Raw genomic sequence first — 22,657 nt, 5'->3', positions numbered from 1 at the left:
GCATTACTACATGTTGTTTATCCATTCACCAGTTGATTGCTATATTTAGATTGTTTCCAGCTTCTGGTTACTATGAACAAAGCAGCTGTGAACAACTGCATGTATGTCTTCGTGTGGATAAATGCTTTCATTTCTCTTGGGCAGATTCCTAGGAGTTCAATCTCTGGGTCATATGGTAAGTTTACGCTGAATGTTTTAAGAAACTACCAAATTGATTTTCAAAGCAGTTATACCACTTCACATTTCCACCTGCAATGAACAGAGTTCCAGTTTCTCCACATCCTCACCAACACTTGACATCATTGTCTTTTTATAGCCGTTGTAGTGGGTGTATACAGTGGCATCACATTCTGGTTTTGTTTGTACTGCTTAATGACCAATGAAATGGAATATAATTTCATGAATTTGTTAGCCATTTATATATCGTCTTCAGGGAAATATCTGTTCAAATCTTTTTTTTGGGGGGGGGCCCATTTTTGTGTTATTTGTCATCTTATTATTGAGTTGTAAGAGTTCTTTATATATTTTATCCGAGCATTATTTGTTGAAAAGACTGCTTTCTTGAACTGTTTGAAATAATTTGTGAAGGATTAGTATTATTTTTTCCTTTAATTCTTGATATATTTCACCAGTAAAGCAACGTGGGCCTGGGCTTTTCTTCGTTGGAAAGATTTTAGCTAACAATTCAATTTCTTGATTTATGATAGGCTTATTCAGATTATAGCTTTCTTTTTAAATCAATTTTTTGATAATTTGTGTCTTTCTTGGAGCTTTTTCATTTCATCTATGTTGTCTTATTTGTTAGAATAAATGTGTTCATAATATTTTCTTATAATCCTGTTAACTTTTATTGAGTCTGTAGCGATTCCCTTTTATCTTCCTGATTCAGTAATTGGCTTTTTCTTTTTTATTTTCAGGTGGAGTCTAACTTAACACTTGTCAATTCTATTGATCTTTTCAAAGAACCAACTTTTGGTTTTATTGATTTTTCTGTGTGTGCGTGTATGTGTGCGCGCGCGTGCGTATGTGTGTGTGTATTTTCCATGTCATTGATTTCTGCTCTAATCTTTATTATATCCTTTCTTCTGCTTACTGTGGATTTCACTTGCTCTTCTTTTTCTAGTTACTTATGTTGAAAGCTTAGGTTATTGATTTGAGATCTTTCTTCTTGTCTAATACAGGCATTTAAAGCCATAACTCTTTCTCTAAGCATCGCTTTAGCAGCATATCTTGTACGTTTTCATGTGTTTTTTTTTTTCATTTCTTTTTAGTTCAAAATATTTTCTAATTTCTCTTATAATTTCTTCTTTGTATTATTTAGAAGCGTGTTGTTTTAAATTTCAAAACATTTGGGAATCTCCCAGATTTCTGTCATTAATTTATATTTAATTATTTTGCTTAGAGAACAAACTTTGTATGATTTCTTACAGACATAAAATTTTTAAGTTTATACAGATCTGTTTTATGGCCTAGCATCTGGTCTGTCCTGGAAGACGCTCCCAGTGCACTTGAAAGGTGTGGTAGGTGGTCATTGGGTAGAGTATTCCTATTCTGTGTGTCAGTTCAAATCGCTTGATCTTCTGTGCCCTTGATTATCTGCCTAGGTATTCTGTCAATCATTGAAAGTGGATCTTCAAATCTCCAGCTCTTATTCTAGAATCATCAATTTCAACTTTCAATTTTCTGGTTTTCTTCCTGCATGTTGAGGTCTGTTGTTAGGCCCCTATACATTTATAATTGTTGTTTCTTCCCGATGTGTTGTTCCTTCATCATTTGAAATTTCCTTCTTGGTCTCCAGTAATATTTCTTGCCTTAAATTATATCTCATCTGCTACTAATTTAGCTATCATCTCTCTTGTTGTTACTATTTGCACGGTATTTTTCCCTTCTTCTGGGTGTTCTCCATTCTCCACTGCACACGCACGTTGCCTCAGCTAGAAACACACTTGTCCCAACTGTGACCAAAAGCACAAGCCGTTTAGTATATACCTTCGGTCTTTCCAGAGTGCTAGAATAGGAATTTTTGTCCATCTTATTCAATTTTATAGTTGCTTTTTGGGGAGATGATTTGCTGAGCTCCTCACATGACCAGAGTCAAACATCTCTCCTTGGGACACGTGCGTGCACACTCACTGCCTGGGAGGTTCCACAAAGCAAAGATTCCTGCCTCTTTTCTTCACTGTTGCTTCTCAAACTCTTAGACCATTACCTGGTAGCCAGTAAACTCTCAATAAAATAAGTTTGCATCCTGGTATTAGTAACAGCGATTCTCTGGATCCTAAACTCAGCAGCAGTAACACCAGGAAGTCAGATTTCAAGACTGTTAGGACTGTAAACAGGATCTCCCAGAGGCAACCAAATTCGTATTTAACTCAAGTTTTTATGAAGATGATTGCAGATCCACACATGTCATAAGAGATAAAGCAGAGAGATCCTGGGTATGCTTTATCCATTTTCTCCCAACAGTCTCCTAAGAAATCAGATTTTCCATTTGTTGATTTCTCTCTCCCTCTCTTTTTTTTTTTTTTTTTTTTTTTTTGCTGTTTTTGATTTCATCAGTTTCTGCTTTGATCTTTATCATTTTGTTCCATCTGTCAGGTGTGAGTTTATTTTGCTCTTTTCCTGATTTCCTCAGGTGAGAGCTCAGATTGTTGATTTGAGGGCTTGCCTAATTTCTAATGTAAGCTTTTAATGCCATATATCTCCCCATCTTTTCTGTTTTTGATTTCATCAGTTTCTGCTTTGATCTTTATCATTTTGTTCCATCTGTCAGGTGTGAGTTTATTTTGCTCTTTTCCTGATTTCCTCAGGTGAGAGCTCAGATTGTTGATTTGAGGGCTTGCCTAATTTCTAATGTAAGCTTTTAATGCCATATATCTCCCCATCAGCACTGCTTTAGATGCATCCCACATGTTTTGTTATGCTTATTCTCAGTTGGGGTCAGTTCTCTGTATCTTTTTCAATTTTCTTTGAGATTTCCTCTTTGCTCCATGGATTATTTCTTAAAGTGTGTTATTTAGTTTCCACATGTTTGTCTGATTTCCATTGCTTTAAGTTTGTCAAGGTTTGTTTTAAAGCCCAAGATTTGGTCTAAGATAGACCATATCTTATGGAGAATGTTTTGTGGGGGGCTGAAAATACATGCTTTCTGCCATTGGTGGTCAGGATGTTAGACATGCATCAATTTTGTCCTGTCAATGGATTGTGGTGCTTAGGTCTTCAATACCTTTGCTAATTTCTGTCTAGGTCTATGGATTGCTGAGAGGGGGTAAAGAAGCTATCAGTGATGCTTGTGGATTTATCCATTTTTAATTTCAGCTTTTTCAGTTTTTGCTTTATGTACTTTGTGGTTCTGCTGTTTGGTGTATATACATTTAGGACCTCTGTCTTCCTGGTGGATTGATCCTCTTATCATTATCTGATGTCCTTCTTTGTCTCTAGTAAGTTTCTTTGCTCTGAAGTCTATTTTATTATGTATTAGTAAATATGTAATATTTACTTCTAATTTGTTTTGGTTTTGCTTATATGGTATAAATCTTTCCATCCTTTCATTTCAACCTACATAAGTCACTGTGTTTCAAGTGAGTTTCTTATACGTGGGTTGTATTTTTTTAAATCTACTCTGTCAACCTTTATCATTTGATTGTTATATTTAAACTATTCACATTGAGACAAACAGTATGTTAGCAATTAAGTCTGAGATCTTATTATCCACTTTCTGTTTATTTCTTATGGTTCTCATTCTTCTGTCTCTTTATGTTACTTGAAAATATTTTAGCATTCTAACTTTATTTTTCTATACTGCTTTTGAATGTATTTTTTTCATGGTGACTTTTTGCTTTGAACATTATAATATACATATGTGACTTATCACAGTCTACTGTTAACAAATTCCTATCACATTCAGTGAAGTGTAAAAACTTCACTTCTATTTATGTAACTTTCTGTTCCCCACTTTCAAATATCATAATGCTCTTCTTGAGTATCAGATACTTTGATAATTTTTGTTTCAATTATAAAATATTATTCTTAGATAATCTTTAAAAAAAATTTAAAGAATAGCCTACTTATGTACCCATATTTCTACTGTTCCTTCTTCCTAATGTACCAAGATTTTTTCTTCTATTTCAAGAATTTATTTTAGCCATTCTTTTTTTTTAAGTTTACTTATTTATTTTGAGAGAGAGAGAAAGAGCACCCATGCAGCTGGGAGGAAAGACAAGAGAGAGGGGGAGAGAGAGAGAGAGAGAGAGAGAATCCGAAGCAGGCTCTCCACTGTTAGCAAAGAGCCCAACACAAGGCTCAATCTCATTAACCATGAGATCACAACCTGAGCTGAAATCAAGAGTGTGACATTCAGCTGGCTGAGCCACCCAGGTACCCCTGGCCATTCTTTCAAAGGAGGCCTAACAGTGACAACTTCTTTCAGTTTCCCTTCATTTGAGAATGTCTTTATTTTCCCTTTATTCCCAAAGGATAGTTTTGCTGGATATAGAATTTGTAGTTGACAGTTCTCTTTCAATATTTGAAAATGTGCCACTTCAGGGCACCTAGGTGGCCCAGTTGGTTAAGCATCTGATTCTTGATTTTGGCTCAGGTCATGATCTCATGATTTGTGAGTCTGAGCCCCATGTTGGGCTCTGCACTTGCTTGAGATTCTCTCCCTCTCCTCTGTCTCTTCTTCTTCCTCTCAAAATAAATAAACTTTTAAAAGACAAAAAAAAAAAAGAAAAGAAAACATGCCACTTCTTTCTGCTTTCCCTAGAATCAGATGAAAGATGCATTGTCATTCAAATCTGTGTTCCCCTGTAGGTAATGCATGGTTTGTCTCTGATTCTTTTTAAGATTGTTTTCTTTGTCTTTGGCTCTCATAATTTTCTTCTTACCACCTTTCAGAGTCCTCCTTTGGTTGTCTCCAATATTATTTTCAGGGTTTGTGGTTGTGCTTAGCAGGGAGGAGCTGGGAGAAATTGACCTATGCCATTGTGTTCAGACCAGAAGTCTCAAATTCCTAAATGCTACGAGTTTGCAACATCTACTCTAACCATTATGTTTTCTGTGAGATGTGTTCCACCAGCTAGAAAGCTAGCATCTTAGCACATCTATGACTAATGGCCACATTCTGCAGTGGGGCATGGGGCAAGCTGCCATTGATGGAAGTGAAATGAGAGCATTTGTGGTCAGAAAACATCAAAGTGGCTGAGTCCAGCTGCTAGCTGCTTCCTAAATAGGGGACTTGGTCCCTCAGAAGCAGGTGCCAAACCACCTCCAGCCTGAGCCATATTTTCTCAGACCCTCCAGGGGTGGTAGCCAGAGCACAGAATCTAGAAACATGCAAGTGCATGAAGGACACACATTCATAGGCCAATCTGCAGACAAACATGCAGACCCCCTCAGTAAAAATACAAATTTAACCAATTTCTTGCTAATATCAATAGAAAGTAAAATATCAAGAGTTTCATTTGAAAAAAGAAGGAAAATATTCCTACCTGTTCTGAGGACATTTCACCAAATAATGTCTCACTGTAAAAAAAAATAAAAATAAAAATAGAAGATGGTAAATAAATGTTACTTTAGATATATATGCTCTGGGAATCACCAGGAAATCTAGGTGCCCAGATGTTGATACAAGCTACCTTTCGGGGCTTTCATACTTTTGTTTGGATGAGTACAGCAGGACTATAGTGTGGACATAGCAGAGACTTGATATCGTTCCACTCCTGGATTGAGCCAGGCATGAAGCCATACACCCCAGACCTCCTAGCTTGTTAACTCAAAATGTTCTTTTTTTTTTTTTTTTTTTTGGTCAAGCTAGATTAAGGTGGGTTCTAACCTGAAAGGTCCTAGAGTAACAGAGTCACCCAACTTCAAAGCCCTACCTTAGTCATGAGAAAGCCTTTAGGGGCAACCTGTTTCCACTTAGGTTGCTCCTCTCTGTAAAATGGGTTTTCATTCTCTGATCAGTGCTCTTCCAGGACTAAGCGAGGGGCCTTGGGAAAACAGTCTTAGAGTAAGGCATCCTCCACAGTAGGTCTCATTGAGAAAAAACAAATTTTAGCTGCAGAGGAAATATGAGAATACTTAAGCAGTTATCCTAATTAAGTGTCCAATCTATGCTCACAAATGAGTTCATCTCAAACAGAACTAAAGCTGTAGGCCCTTGAGTTGGGTGGTGGATCATTACACCAATGGCTCCCATGAGTCCCACCTCCCTGCATCTAACTACACCCCTGTGACCCTGGACTTGTCCACAAGATATGCTTTGGCCAATGAAACAATAAACAATATGTCACAAGCAAAGGCATAAAAGGCCCTTGTGCCCTGAGGTCTGTTCACTTGCTCTCTCTCATTGTAGGGAACTCTTCTGCTACTACAGATAGGAGCCTGGCTGGCCTACTAAAAGATGAGACCACATGGAACAGACACAAGTCATCCCAACGGACGCCCCAAAGCAGCCAGGCCCCAGCTCATCCACCAGCAGCCCACAGCGTCAAGAGCAACTCTACCTAAGACCAGAAGAACTCCTCACCTAAGCCCAGACAAAACTGCTGACCTATGGAATTGTGAGCAAATGAAATCATTGCTGCTCTAAGCTACGGCACTTTGGAGTGATCTGTCCTGCAGATGACCAGGGCAGGTTCCAGGCCAGCATGACTGAATCTTAGCCTTAGAGAGGGCTTTTTAGGTTTACCTGTTCCAACCCCTCATTAGTACACAAAGTCCTTCTGCATTCTGTTTACTGAGCACTTACTCTGCGTTGGATAATTTCCAGATGCAGCAATAATACAACCATAGTTAGTATTTACTGAACAATTCATATATTCCTGGAATTACTCTAGACATATTAAATAGATCAGGGACCATTAGTCTGGGGTCTGTGCACCACCGGACACTCCTAGGAGGGGCAGTTTTAAGGAAATCAATTTCTAGATCCTCACCTAGCATGGTATTCTTTCCTCAGAATTCATTCTCCTGAAACACGCCTGAGCTCTGGTTGTATTCCTTTCCCTCCCTCCTCATCACGTCATCCTTTCTCTGCACAAAACTGAACGCACAACTCTCACCCATCCTGAGGTGCACTATGGAGATCTGTCCTCAGGGTAAATCAGAGCCACCAAACAAGAAATGACTTGAAATCTTGGTGCCAGTGTGGAGAAAGTGAATGACTAATGGCTGGGCAGCTAAACCTTTCACCAGCAGAGAGGTTTCCAATATTTTGCTTTCAACAAGGATTAAATAATAACCTAATCCAGGTGTCAGCTGGTAGAGTATTAAAAATCATTTTCAATGATAGATCGCTATATGACTTTTGACATGTATCTCCAAAACCTTTCAAAGTACTGAGCAGTAAAAGAAAACTTCACCCATTCCTGTCTCTTTTTATACTGAATGTATTTCAGGGCGAACATCTATGGAAAAAGCAGGAATTCTATTACTGAGCAAATTCATACAAGGGTATATGAAGTAAAATAAAACTCTATTTCAATAAAAATACATTTTCAATGAAATGTTCTTCTTATGATTATTATCAAAATTGATCATATCTTTATGGAGTTTTGATTAACTTTATACTCATTTTCCAAATCCAAATTAATTATGCAATATTGATAACTCAATATAGAAAAAATTAATACCTAGAAACTTATGGGATAAGATAATTTTAAAATTCTTAATTTAAATTTTATACACATTATTCTTATAGGGAATTATAAATAAAAACAACTGTAATAAAAGGAATAAAATTTTGTGGGGGAAACAGAGTGAGACAGAAGTTCAAGGCGAAAAAGGAACAATATACAATTTCTAACAGTTTATTTGTTTAAGCTTATTTATTTATTTTGAGAGGGACAGAAAAGCATGAGTGGGATAGTGGCAGAGAAAGAGGGAGAATCCCAAGCTGGCTCTGTGTTGCTAATGCAGAGCCCGGTGCAGGGCTTGAACTCACGAAACTGTGAGATCATGACCTGAGTTGAAACCAAGAGTTGGACACTTAGCCAACTGAGTCACTCAGGTGCCCCTCTAACAGTTTCTAAAGCATGTTCACAATGTCTTTTTACATCAATAGAGGGAGTTATTAAATGTGTGACATTTAGTTGTGAAAGATATTTAACCATTTCATTTGAAGACGACACTCTCTGTGATGCCCTGGAAATTTTCTCTTTTACAACTAATTTACATTTATGATGAAAACGTTTAGAAGTCACAGTTTTGGGGGGTGCCTGGGTGGCTCAGTTGGTTAACCATCTGACTTCAGCTTTAATCTTCACAATAACTTTGTCAGTACACCTATTTTATGCTGAAGGGCACTGAGGCACAGAAAGGTTAATGATCTGCTCAAGGTCACACAGCTAGGATTATGGGCTGATCTGCGTCCCTCCTATGTTGAAGCCCTAAAACCCAGCACCTTAGAATGTGACAGCATTTGGAGACAGGGCCTTTAAAGAGGTGATTAGGTGGGGTAAGCCCTAATCCAACATGACTGATGATGTCCTTTTAAGAAGAAGTTAGGAAACAGAGAGCAACAGAGGAAAGACCACACACGTGAAGACCTGGGAGAAGACAGCCACCTGTAAGCTTTGTTACGGCAGCCCAAGCAGGCTAACACATCTCGGAAGGGGCAAACTGGGCAGCCTGACTCGAGTCCTCTCCTGACCACTCCACATCAGAGAAACTGGGCAGCTGGTATTAGAGTGCCTCAGAAAGTGAGTCTCGGCATAAATGGCTGACCCGCCATGGCACCTCTGGAGCAGGGCAGAGCTGAGCTGGATCCCTAGGGAGTCCACACACTGACTTCTATTTTGGGAAGTCCAGTCCAGGGGCACTGAGGTGAGCAGCCTGGGGTTCAGGAGGCCAAGGAGCAAGCAGACAGCCCAAAGGGACCATAATAGTTGGCCATGGGGAGGGAACTGACTCAGAAAGGCAAGGAGCCCAGTGAAGATGGCCCGTGCCAGGCATGGACAATGCATCTCAGCCCCCACTTGGCAACTGATGCTGATGAGGTCTCAGACCAGTAAATACAGGGCTGACAGCCCATTAATGAAGCGGGACTGCCCAGGAGGCCAAAAGCAGTCCTGGACCTGAAAAGGGAAACTTAGGGACATCTGAGTAATAGGCCTTTCCCAGAGGCACCTTCAGATATATATAACATAATCAGTGCTGAGTACATAGCAAGGGCCACCCCAGAAGGAGAGGCTGTAACATAAGCATTTAAGGACAAGGAGTCTATGCGTGAAGTGACCCCAGCAAAGCCTCATCCTATATGGTAGTCATGGTCCCAGATATCCATCTAGCACTCAGAATGTGTCTGGTCCAAAAGGAGATGTGCTGAAGTGGGAAATCATGCTGCATTTCAGCCTTAGCATGCAGAATGGAGCGTAAAACATCTCAGTCAAAATCTTTATATTGATACTTGTTGAAATGCTATTTTAGATATATTAGGTTAAATTAAAATATATATAATATATATAAATAAATATACATAGAAATATAAAGTAAAAAATATATGTAGTTTTTCACCTATTTACTTTTCCTGGGAGGACTAAAAAAAATGTCCAAGTACGTATGTGGCCTGCATTGTATTTCTCTGTGGGACAGTGCGCAGAGGGGCTCTGCTTGCCCTGGCCCCCAGGATGGCTCGTCCCATGGTCACCATGATTAGGACAGAGGATGTGGTTTAGAAAGGGTAGCTGCACCCAGGAGAAGGTGCTCCCTGGAACTGTCCAGGCCGAGGACTGGCGGCCACACCGCACTGGGAAAAGCATCCCCAGCAGCCTCAAGAGTAAGAGAAACTCTTTTTTTTTTTTTTTTTTTTAATATTTTATTTCTTTTTGAGAGAGAGAGAGAGACAGCATGAGCAGGGGAGGGTCAGAGGGAGAGGGAGACACAGAATCTGAAGCAGGCTCTAGGTTCTGAGTTAGTTGTCAGCACAGAGCCCGATGCGGGGCTCGAACCCACAAACCGTGAGATCATGACCTGAGCTGAAGTCGGACGCTTAACTGACTGAGCTACCCAGGCGCCCCAAGAGTAAGAGAAACTCTTATCCCCATTTTAGAGTGAGGACAGTTGGGGACTCAGGACATTTACTTGGGGCCTGAGAAGGCCCAGTCTGTAAGTAAAGCAGCTTGAATCCAGGCTCTGGGTCCCATGCTCTCTGCACTAGGCTCCCGGGGGAGGCTTATGAGCACCCACATGGGGAGGATGGGCCCTCTTTCCCAAGGCATCAGTGGGCCTAAGACAGCCAGCTGAGCATCCCCCCACGCTCTGAAGCCCAAGTCTGTGTCTCAGAAGTGTTTGGAGAGGGGAGCTAATGGCAGGGGTTGTCCAAGTGTCTGTGATGCCAGGCAGGGGAGCCCTTCAACTTCCCCCAGGCCCCAGGGTCACCTCTTTGCTCACCCACAGCCACCCCACTTTGTGCTTTGAGGCTCCTTCCCAAACTGAGCATGGCTATGGCTGGGATGCACTCACACCTCGCTCTTCCCTGTAGCTCTGGAAGGAGAGGTCGCAGGCTCTTCCATCCCATCGCCGTGGGGAAGCAGTGGAAAACAAGCTTGCAGCAGGGGAGCATGGGAATCTGGCAAGCTCCAGGAGGCTCTGCTCCCGTGCTAGGGTCCCAGTGTTTCAAGTACAAGCTAGACAGAGATATCACAAAGAGCAGAGACAACGAGGTTCATCCCCCTCCCATCTGGTTCTAGAGACCCTTCAAAACCATCCTTTTAAGGGGCACCTGGGTGGTTGAGTCAGTTAAGCATCTGACTTCAGCTCAGGTCATAATCTCACAGTTTATAACTTTGAGCCCTGCATCGGGACCTCTGCTATCACTGCAAAGCTTGCTTCAGATCCTGGTCCTGGGCCATCTGGATTGGTGCTTTCCAGGGAGAGTCAGAGCTGCACTAATGAAGAGCCAGGACGAAGATGCACAGCTTGGGAGGGAAGTGGAAAGCAAGTAAGTTAAGCTGGCAGTTAAGTCCAGCTCATGTGAATAGGGGGCACCCCAGGAAAATGAAGCAGTGAGAGGCTGGGGTAGAAGGGGGTGGAAGGCAGGGCAGCAAGAAGGCTGAGAGAGAAGGACACTGGCCCTCTGCCACCACCCCACACCCCCGGCTTCCAAGATGGGCTCTATTTATTTCAGGGATCTCATCAGGAATGGGGACAGCTACTCTGATACCCTCTTTTCAGACCGATCTTGCTGAAGGAGCGGGAGAGCAGGTGCTGGGCTCACTTCTGCTTTTCAACGTGTATGTGAGCAGCCTCCAAACCTGGACATCATGTGCTTCTCATCCAGGCATGAGAGCTTAGCTTTCCTCCACGTGGCCAGGACACAGAAGGCCCAACACACACACGGTTGCATAGAAGACCCAGGCCATGTCTATATAACAAGGGAGTCTGAGCTCGACTTTATTTTTGTGGGTACAGCAACCATATCTCATCTATGAATTTCATTTCCAGAGAGTAATGAGATCCCTTTGAAACACTTGTTATAGAAGAGAGGGACAGAGTAGGACAGAGTTAAGAGGAACTGGCTCTAAGGCCTCACTACTCAAAGTGTAGCCTCAGGCCAGCAGCCACGACCCCATCCGGGATCTCATTAGAGGTACTGAATCAGAAGCTTCATTTATGCAGGTTTCCCAGGGAACAGTCTGCTCCTTAAGGTTTGGGCAGTGCTGTTCTAAGGCTCTAGAGTCCAGGTGAGGGGTAACACTGGGCTCACCATGGTCCTGTGTCTTCAGTGTGGCGGGGAGGTGCCTGGCTCCTAGGGCTACACGAGGCACGAGCTGCCTGCCAGGGCTCCAGAAGGAAGGCCGGCCTGCTGGAACAAAGCCAAGCTCCCGAGTTGCTGCGGGAGCTATGTTGCTGTTTAGAAAGGACCTTAGCAACAACCGCCATGGAAGGCTGAAGGAAAATTCCTTGGCAAGGTTGGCCCCCAGATGGCAAAGGTTTTCTTGAACAGAAGTGTGGAAGCCTCGGGATCAGGCTGGACCTGAGCTGTCAGGACTTCATCGGGCTCCTCAGCTGTGTTCTCTCTCAGATGGGAGCAATAGGGACGGTCATTCCAGACAGACGGTGAGGATGACACAAGAAACGTGGAGGAGCCTGTGAGCAACGGTCTGGCCGCAGCAGATGCCCAGGCAAAGCTCTCAGCAGCTCAGTGGGGTTTTCAGACACTGTGCACAGGCACACACAAGGCTGTCCGTGCCTGCTTCAGGGGGGACAAGGGCAGTTGGGATCTGGGTCCCCAGCGGCTCTGAGCGAGGCCCAGAGTATTTGTCTCAGCCTGCCTTGTTGGCCCTGGAGGGGAAGGATGTCTCCTGAGTCAACTCCCGTGCTCTGTTTCCCTGATTCTGCCTAAGGCCTAACATACCCGCAGCTCAAGGCACACTTCGCTGTCATGCTCCTGAACCCGGCAGAGGTGTCCTTGGAGCGAAACAGGCTTGGAGACTGCCCAGGGGGGCTTCCAAACCCCAACAGGTGGGGGCAAAGCAGCTGGGAGACAGTCACATGTGTTCCCCATTTGTTGAGCAGCTGTCACAGTCAAATTCCAGGGAGGAAGGATCAGATGAATGGCCCGCGCCCACCACTGTCTGGAAGGGAGGCGAGCGCATCTGTATGCATGCAACTCGTGCAGCGAGCCCTTGAACGTGGCCAAGGGCTCGGAACAGGGGGAAAGCCCAGGGGCTGTCGACAAGGCAGGCGGATGCCAAGGACAAAGGTGGCTCTCAGGCTCTGCACAGAGACCACAATGGAGCACAGCGGGAATGGCACAGGCTGTGGAAGAGAGAGAGGTGGCCACAGGCCTTGCTCTCTCTCTAGTGCCAAGTGTGCTAAATATCTCTGTGCACCTCTCCAGATCTCTGTCCGGGTGGGGGGGGGGGGGGGAGGAGCTGACCTCTGGGCCCTGCCCTCTGGCTTCTGGTCGGTGAGACCAAAGCAAAGCAGCAATGGTGGGGGGACGTCTAGAGGAAGAGGGAGAGGGAAAGGCTGAGGAACCTACATTCCTGGCTCCCTCCCTGCTGCCTCCTGGTTTGGCATTGCCTGGGTCCCTCTTCTGCAGCTTCTGTTGGTGACACTCTCCCACAGCTGCAGCTCTAGAAAGTTCTGGACTGCTCTCCCCTTGTCTCCTAACTCTGTGCTACCATCAGCTTCCTGTGGGCTGCTCCCTGGATGTGTCCCTTCCCTTCCTCCCTCCCTGGTCCCCTTAGTTCTGCCTGCACCTTGGCCTCAGCAGAGAGGACCTCTAGAAGCACAGCTCAGTATCCCTGCTTGAGTGTCCCCTTAGACCGTGGCCACCAAATCTGACACTTCCCAGCTTTGTAACCTTGCGCTCATGTGCAAGGCATCATACACACAGGACACTTACAAGAGTCAGAATGTGTGTTGAAGTTTTTGTTGTGGTTGTTGTCGAACTTAATCCTCACAATAATCCTAACAGCCTGGCACCCTGCTGCATTCCCATTACTTAGATGGGAGAGGTGAGGCAGAGCAAGTAAGTCATCAGCTGGTAAGTGAAGAGTAGCCATCTGAACCAGAGCCAGCCTAATTCCAGAGCCCAGCAGTCCCCCACATCATCTCTGGGAGCTACAATGTCCGCACCTGTTTTGGGAAGCCGGAAGGGGGTGCAGCAGGGAGGGTGTGTCAGAGGAAATGTACAGGCTCTGGTGGAAATGCGACATTGAGGCTTGGTGAGAGGTGGGGACTGAAGCGGGAACACAGGCAGCCTTCATAAAAAGAGAGAAATCAGAATTCCAAGAACTATAATTATTAAGAGAGAAAATGCAAAGCAAGAAGAGGTTGAGGACAGATTCGGTGCAACGGGCATGCCAACAGGAAAGGGGATGGAAGAAAGTGAACTCTTGGGCTGGAAAGAGCCTTCCTAATGCCACCTGCCTGCCAGGCACAGTGCCAGTACTGTCTTTTGGGATAAATAATGAACACTCACAACAAGGTGCTAACCGAGGAAGGCAGTGTCCACCCCACTTCATTTCATAGCTGAGGACACTGAAGGTCAGGGGACTTCAGGAATACCTCTAAAAATCAGTCTTCTGTGGCAAAGCCAGAATCAAATCCAGGTTCATCTGACTCGATAGCCCCTTCTGGGAGAATGAGAGGGGTAAGGGCCACCCCCTCAGCAACTGTGCAAGGAAGGGAATTGAGAAAAAGAGGAATTTAAATGTGGTCAATTTAAAAGTTGATCTTAGCAGAGACTCAGGGAGACACATCTCTTCACTCTCTGTACTCACCAGTCACAGGTAAATAATCCCTGACTCACGGTACATTTTTCAAACAAGGTTATACTTTGCCCCGCGTCTTCCGCCTGTCTGTGGTTTGCTTGTGCTCCCGTTCCAGACATGACCTTATCTATCTGCTTACCTCTAGATTTCCTCTTGCTAAACACAGACTGCCAGATGATGGTCAGGGTGAAGAGTAGGACACTGAGAATCCCCACGCAGCACACAAGCACAGCGTAGATGTAGACATCTGAGGGCAAGGACACAGCGGATCATTGTCAGGATACGCAACGTCAAAGGAGATGTACCATGTGAGATAAACTTCATACATTACCAAAACCCAACTCAAAATGTACCACAAGCCTAAACAGAAAGTGAGAACTAGAAAACTTTGAGGAAGAACACAGAGGAGAAAAATCTTTTTTTTTCTTTTTTTTTTTTGTTTGTTTATGCTTACTTTTTTTTTTTACAAATAGTTTATTGTCAAATTAGTTTCCACATAACACTCAGTGCTCATCCCCACAAGTGCCCCTCCTCCATGCCCATCCCTCCTCCCCCCACATCCATCAGTCCTCAGTTTTTGTCAGCATTCAAGAGTCTCTCATGGTTTGCCCAGAGGAGAAAAATCTTTGGGATCTAGGACTAAGCAGAGAATTTTTAGACTTGACATTGAAAACACAATCTATATAAGGAAAATATGATCAATTCGGTTTCATCAAAATTTAAAACTTTTGTTCTGTAAACACCCGTATGCAGAGGATGGAAAGGCAAGCTACAGAGGACTGGGAGGAAATATTTGCAAACTATATACTCAACAGAGGACTAGTATGTAGATGGTAAAGAACTCTCAGAACACAATAATAAAAAGTAAACAAACAATCCTACTAGAAAATGAGCAGAAATGTATGGAGACATTTCACCAAAGAGAATATCTGGTGGCAAGCAAGTTCATGAGAAGATGTTCAACTTCCTCAGCCATTAGAGAAATGCAAATTTAAACCACAGTGAGCTATCTCACCCATCTATCAGAACGACGAAAATAAAAAAAAGTGACAATACCAAATGCTAGCAAGAATCTGAATAAACTGGGTCACTCAACAGTATTGCTGGTGAGAACGGAAAATGGTACAGCCACTCTGGAAAATAGTTTGGCAGTTTCTTAAAAGACACATCTACAAATACCCTTCAACTCAGCAACTGTGCTCTGGGACATTTTTTCCAGAGAAATGAAAACTTAAGTTCACACAAGAACCTGCACATGTATGTTTATAGCAGCTTTATTTACAATAGCCCCAAACTGGAAACTGGCAAAACTAGAAACTTTCCAGATGTCCCTCAGCTGGTGAATGGTTCAACAAACTGTGGTCCATCCACACCATGAGCTATTACTCAGTGATACAAAGTAACAAACTATTGACACATGTAGCTATCTCAAACCTCCAAAGAATTATGCTGAGTGAGGGGGGGGAAATCCCAAATGTTACATACGGTATGATTTTATTTATACAATGTTCTCGAAATGACAAAGTTATAGAAATGGAGAACAGATTAGTGATTATTAGAGGTTAAGGAGGGAGTAGTTGATGGGAGGCTATAAAGTCGATGGGAGGTGATGAGTTTGGCTATAAGGAACCCTTGCAGAGATGGGAGTGTTCTGTACCTTGACTGTATCAATGTCAATATCCTGGTCGCCATATTGTACTGTAGTTTTGCAAGATGTTACAATCGGGAGAAATTGGGCTAAGAGTACAAACTGATACAAGGGCTCTCTATTACTTCTTAGATATACATGTTAACCTGCAATTACCTCAAGATAATTTTTTAAAGTAAAACCATGATCATATAGGTCTCAGCCAATCTGGGCTGCTATAACAAAATACAATAGACTGAGTGACTTAAACAATAAACATTTACTTCTCAAAAAAGCAAAGCACTGGCAGAATAGGTATCTGGTAAGTTTGGAGATGTTTCCTCTTAATATTCTCACATGGCAGAGAACAAAGAGAGAGCAAGCAGGCTCTTCCAGGGTCTCTTCCTATAAGGGCACTAATCCCATTCATGAGGGCTCCACTCTCATGATGTAATCACTTCCCACAGGCCCCCACCTCCTAATACCATCGTATTAGGGGCTAGGATTTCAACACATGAATTTGGGGGAACACCAATATTGAGCCCATAACAACGTATAACCATTTCATAAACTTCAGTGATCAACTTTAATACCAATCTGATTGAGAAAATGCCAACTGCTCAGAAAGTAAAAGGTGGGGGTGGGGAGTACCTGGGTAGTTCAGTTGGTTAAGCATCCGACTCTTGACTTTGGTTCAGGTCATGGTCTCATGGTTGTGGGTTCAAGCCCCACATCAGGCTCTGTGCTAACAGTGCATAGCCTGCTTGGGATTCTCTTTCCCCCATCTCTCAGCCCCTCCCACACTTGTGATGTCTCTCTCTCTCTGTCTCTTTTTCTAACTCTCTCAAAATAAATTAACTAAAAAAAATTTTAAAAATAGAAAGTGAAAGGGAATCTGAAAGCATTACTTTAACCTTCAATGTAGCAAAAAGCTACAGATGTTTGAACTTAGCAAAAATATTTCTCTGCTGACCTAAGTTTCTTTAGCTAATAGACATTTATTATGAGCCACTTTCAGCACTCTCATAAGAATAAGAAATAGAACAATGGAGATTTACAAGCCTCATCAGGAAACCAGAGAGCTGCATGGTATTTGCAGCAAAAAGAGTGTGTGCTCAGTACTCAAAACACACAAAGAACTCAGCCAACTTGAGGAGGTCCCAAGGAGCTTCAAAGAGAACTGGAGCCCTGTGCTGAGTCCTATTTAAAATAACACAGAAGGGGCACCTGGGTGGCTCAGTCACTTAAGCGCCTGATTTAGTTTTGGCTCAGGTCATAATCTCATGGATTGTGAGATTGAGCCCCATGTCAGGCTCTGTGCTGACAGTGCAGAGCCTGCTTGGGATTCTCTCTCTCCCTCTCTCTCTCTCTGCCCCTCCCCAACTTGTGGTCTTTCTCTCTCTCTCTTTGTGTCTTCCTCTCTCTCTGTCTCTCTGTCTCTCTCTCTCAAAATAAATAAACATTAAAAATAAATAAACAAAATAACATAGGAAATGCAAAAATATATAGAAAGAATAAAAATGTAGAGAGAGAGAGTAAAAGAAAGTTATCATATCAATGTAAGTGGCTTAACATTACCTTATCATTGGCTACTCAAAGTGTTTCTAACTATTGCCTTTCACAAGTGACTGTGATGGGCATTCACAAACCAAAACCCTAATGCACCTCTCATATTGGGTTTTTAAGATTAAGTTCCTAGAAGTGGAATTGCTGAGTCAACAGGAATGCACTTCTGTAAAGCCCCTGGGACCTAGAGAAGTAGTTAGGTAAGCGCCCCAGCTGAGGGGCGGCGGGGAGCTGGCCTCCACAGTGAGCTGGAGAGAGGAGGAAGGAGAATGGGATGGAATCAGGCATCTCAGGTCCCTTTCGGCTCTGTCCTTCCTGGCCCACACCCCAAGAGGTCTCGTGTGGTCTCTCTCAGAGTCCGGGAGCTTCTCCTGTGGTCTTGGGCTCAGTCATCACTTTTGTCCAAACTCGCTTGAGTAGGATTCTGTTCATGGCAACTTAGGAGCCTGGACCAGAAGTACAGTAAGTAGAAAGCATGGTAGGACCAGCACGGAAGCAGAGGATGATAGGCGTGGGGGTTCTAGAGGCCAAGAGGGGAGATGTTGTAAGAAAGATTCTTTAATAGCGTCAAGTGCTGCTAGAAAACATCCACTGGGTTTTTCTAGAAGGAAGCTACTGGAAAAGTCTTGGGGGAACGCCAATTCAGCAGGATGGTAGAGCCTGAGCCAGATCACAGGCATCGACGAGTTCAATGGTTTGTGAGGAGTTTGGGCCAGAAACAGAGGAAACCCGCTCCTACAACTAGAGTCAAAACTGTCTTTCTGTAGACACCTGTGTCTCAGATGTGTGGGCTTTGTGGGTTCAAATGGTAGAGACCTCGGTGAATGGTGGGAATTAGGGGCTTGGGTCTCCCTTTAAACAATGAGCTGGAGCAGAGGTCACAGATCAGGATTCACGACAGGCCACAGGATGGGCCAGAACAAAGAGAACATATGGCCAGTCCTGGATTTACATGCAGTTGAGTAAGCTCCTCGGGGATTCTGCTGCGTAGCCATTTCTGGCACGAGAGGGTAGCCAATGATGTGTCCCCATTGCCAGGCATGCAGACACTGGGCAGGTGGACAGAGCATCTGCCTTAAGGGCATTTCCAAAGATGTAGACCCCTGGACCACAGAGGCGAGTGCAATGGGGCCTCAGTCTCATTCTTGGCTGGAGAGACCACCTGTCTTCCTGAAGTTTCTGCACCACTGAAGCAGAACAGCGTCCTCCATGAGCTCCCGCTTTCTTGCAACTCTTTCCCTGGTGTTGAAACTGCAGGAATCAAACAGGTTCAAGGTCGTGGGGAGAATCTGCCCCAAGCGTCCCCAGAAGCATATCGTAGACATCTGTGGTCTGATCTGTCCCCCGGCAGGAGGCGAGGGGCTCCAAGATGTCCACGCTCTGGTTTCAGATCACAACCTCCACTCCGTGGCTTGAAGGGGGCTCTTTGCAGGCAGCCGTAGCTGCAGAATCATAAAACATCTGGCCAGTCCGGAAGGCTCGGCTACACTGCCACCCACACGGGCCCTCCGGGCTGCAGACACTGGCGATCATGCATCAGCCACCTGTGTGTGGGTCCCCACGGGTCGAGGATCCATCGTGCCTGCTCTCTGTTGTGTTCTTGAAGCTACAGGGACCTTAAAAAGTGTCACCTTGCAGGAGAAGGAAAGCTCAAAAAGAACACCTGCCTTTCCCTGGATCAGGCAGCCACCAGTACTCCAAAGTTCTCATTTATCCCCTCTGTTCCAAGCATATTCCTTTTGCTGCAAAAAGATAATCACCCTGTTTTATCTGCTCAAAACACTGAAACCATTTCCCCATGATTTTCTCTACAAACAAAGGTAAGACCCCAAGCCATTTAAGAAGGGGTCACAAAATACCTGGATCCAGCATCACCTTTCTGCCTGGATGAGCCAGAGCAAAGCTGTGCCCTGCCCGATGGAGGCAGCAGTACCAATGCTTCAAGCAGCCATCCTGGGGCTGGAATGCCCGGCCAGTGCTGCTGTATCTTATGACTTTCCCTCGACTTTTATGTATATACTCCTCTAATTATAAACGTTGGCCCAAAGGTTTTAAAACTCCGACTGGGCCAAACAACGCTTATCTGGGGGCTGAATCCAAGCGTTCAGATCCAAATTCAACAGAACATCTGCACCTAACCAAATCTGGGCTTAGCTTTTAAAACACCACAGATTACCTGCCCACTCAGAATAAATCTAAACACCGTGTTAGTTTCGTCACATCCGTCTGCAATTTTGTCTTTTGCCGCTGGGCTTCCCAAAGGCATCGATGTCACTTTTAGACGCCCCTGCAAACCACCATGCAGAAAATGTGTCCCCGCCATCCCCGGTCCAGGCCTCCCTGAAGCAGATGGCGGAGCCGGCAGGCTGGAGTGACGCTCTCGCGGCAGGGAGGCCGAGACGGGGTGCACAGCATGCTTGTGCCGGCTCCTGCCCTCCCAGAAAACCAAGCCACCACAGGCCAGGCTAGGCAGAGAGGCCCCAGTGAAAGGCAGGCTGCACCTGTTGCCAGGCAACCCTGAGGCCTGCAGGGGTGTTCAGCGCTGCTTGGAGCCCGGTGACCCCAGCATTCCTCAGCACAGCGAAGGGACCACCTCTTGCCGGACCGCTGACTCCAGAAAGGCGATGTCAGTCCTCCACTCTCCCCAGCAAAATGCGAATGCCAGGATCTCAAGTCTATGCAGCAAACTGGATGCTCCTACTATTTTTAATCCAGTTTGTAATATCATCTTGCTTGGCGAGAAACACCTGAGCAATGGCCCTGAGGGATTTTTAACTCACTCCAGCATCTCACCAAGAGGCCTCACAATACTGGTTCTGTGCTGCGGGCACGCGGCCAGCTGAGCCAAGGCCCCTGGAGGATGGACGTCCGTCCGCACTCTCTGCAGCAGCTCTTCCATCCAGAACAAAAGGGCAAAGGCCTGGGATCAGGCGCCAGGGAGTTTCATGCACACCCCTGACCTCGCCAGTGCTGTGGCGGGGTTAAAAAAGCAAAATGCAAAGCCGCTGCTGCCGGAATCACAGGCAAAGAACACTGGAAACAGCTGGTCAGAGGCACTCTTCATAGTGAGGATTCCAATTCCGCTTTTCTGAAGGGACCTAATTCTCTGGGTTGACAAGTAAGCCCACGTCGGGTTCCAGATTTTGTGTCGAGTTAGGTTGAGAGTGACCCTGATTTCTAGAGCTACATGTGAATTATAAAATACTAGTTACACAAAGTATTTTAGATGCACTGATTATGCTGCAAGGCATGTTGGGACCAAATGCTGTAACCTTTCCAAATCTATCGTTTTGTTTTATGTGCCACGGGTATTCCCTAAATATGGTTCTCAGACCACTTGTACTAGGGAAACACCCTGGGCCCCAATAAAGTACAAATGTTTTGCTCATTTCCTAAGTGCAATAATGGGATTCTCGGTGGGGAGCCCAGAATCGGGGTTACTAACACCCCCTCCCCAGGAGATCTTTATGTATCTGATGACAAACAGGGCTCCCATTGTCACATCTGCCAGTGACCTACCCTAGGGATGCCCTGGGTGTCTCCAGACTTCTCCCTCATCGTAGGGCCCAGGGCCCGGGTCATGGGGCAGTTCCCAGGGACATGGGGTAAAACAGTTGTTTTCTCTATGGCTTTGCTCTGTGTGGAGTAAGTCGCTTTCATCTCTTTGCTAACAAATGGGCATTCCCTGAATGAAAGGCCGAGGGAGAGAGTTGGGGATTGTTTTGCTAGGAGAGGGTCATTAAATAAAAACACAGCTACAAAGCCTGCCTAAGAAAAGGCAGGGAATACAGAGAATCACTGTTGGAGATCACAGGATCTGAGAAAGAAAATATTTCAATTTTAATGGCCTACCTGGGTGACACCTTCTGGTTTGCAAATAATAATCACTATTACGATTACATTTTTCTAAGAGAGCAAGTGCTTAACTGGCTATTGGAAGAGGTGGGTTTAGATCCTAGTGTCTGCCCACTCATTGGGCAAGATCTCCTTCCATCACATCTGTTAGTTAACTAAAGGAGATGGGAGGCCCCCAAGGCACACACATGTCCCTAGGTCTGCTTGACAAGGTGATTTATCATCAGTAAATGCCATGCCTTCACAAAATAGTCATCTCTCACCATTTCCTGATCACCTTCTGACATTAACCAATTTTTCACTGACCAAAGGCTCTGCCTAAAAACTCACCAAGTACCTGCTTCCGCTGCTTTTGGCCATAATCCCCACCTGTTTTGTGATGATAATTTCTGTGAAGCTTCCTAACCCCAAGTAAGACAAGGTTTCTCAGCCTCAGCATTCTTGACATTTGGGGCCAGATAATTCCTTGTTTTGGGGAGCTGACCTATGCCTTGTTACTGTGTTTAGCAGCCTCCCTGTTCTCTCCCCAACAGATGCCAGTGGCACCAAAATGCTAGTTGTGGCAACCAAAAATGTATCCCGGCATTGGCAAATAGGCCCTGGAGGGGCAAAACCACCTCCTGCTAGGAAACACCGCTCCCAGGCTCAAACCTGAGAGCATCGGAGTCACCCAGACGACTTGTGAAAACCTCGATCCCTGGGCACCACCCCTAATGTTTCCGATCCTGTAAGCGAGAGTAAAGCCCCACAGTGCACATTTGTATCAGGCTCCCCGGTGATGCTGATGCTGATGCTGCTGGTCTGGGACGCTGGGATCACCTGGAGAGCTTTTAACAAGTTCCAGCTCAAACAGAATCTCTAGAGATGGCGGTTCAGGCATCAGTGCTTTTCAGGCTCCCCAGCGGGTTCTAACATGGGTTGAAAATCACTTGCTTACGGTTCTCAGACTTTCCAGAATCCCCAACCATGTATGAAACCCGAGGTCAAACTCTGTCACAGTAGGTGTCCATTTCATTTTTACATTACTTGAAGAGCCCTCCCTAAAATCACCTAGCAGTAGGAATTCTGGAGCAAAAACAAAACAAATAACCCCAAATTATACAGACTGGAGTTTTCACCTCTACTCTTTCAAAACTCACGGGCTAATACCTCCAGGCATTCCCACTCTACTCTTTAGTAAATTTAGGATAAGAAAACAACTTGATGTCACAGCACAACTAAGTTAGGGCCCCTTTGTTAGCTAAAGTGCAACAGGAAGTTACTCAGCAGAAGGGAGGAGGGGAAGAGCCAAAAGCAGGGAAGGAGTGAGTTTTGTTTCGCAGAACAAACAATTCCAGCCAAGGAGGTGCCCAACTAGATGTTTTCAGCTGAGAGCCCCTTCCTA

At 44.6% G+C, this 22,657-nt stretch overlaps 1 protein-coding gene across 1 annotated transcript in view; it reads right to left on the bottom strand.

Moving 5' to 3' along the window:
- Positions 1 to 22,657, bottom strand: part of VSTM4 (V-set and transmembrane domain containing 4) — a 108,393-nt gene that overhangs the window by 49,907 nt on the left and 35,829 nt on the right. Inside the window, exons 4-5 of the mRNA XM_039233654.1 lie at positions 14,365 to 14,472; positions 5,490 to 5,523 (exon numbers count right to left, since the gene is read on the bottom strand). Coding sequence (XP_039089585.1) covers positions 5,490 to 5,523; positions 14,365 to 14,472 — 142 coding nt within the window. The remainder of the gene's footprint in view (positions 1 to 5,489; positions 5,524 to 14,364; positions 14,473 to 22,657) is intronic.

This window comes from Hyaena hyaena, unplaced genomic scaffold (assembly GCF_003009895.1).
Source record: "Hyaena hyaena isolate Hyena2069 unplaced genomic scaffold, ASM300989v1 scaffold_78, whole genome shotgun sequence".
Taxonomy (NCBI): Eukaryota; Metazoa; Chordata; class Mammalia; order Carnivora; family Hyaenidae; genus Hyaena; species Hyaena hyaena.
Note: the sequence above shows the minus strand (reverse complement) of the source record. Positions and strands in the feature narration are given on the sequence as shown.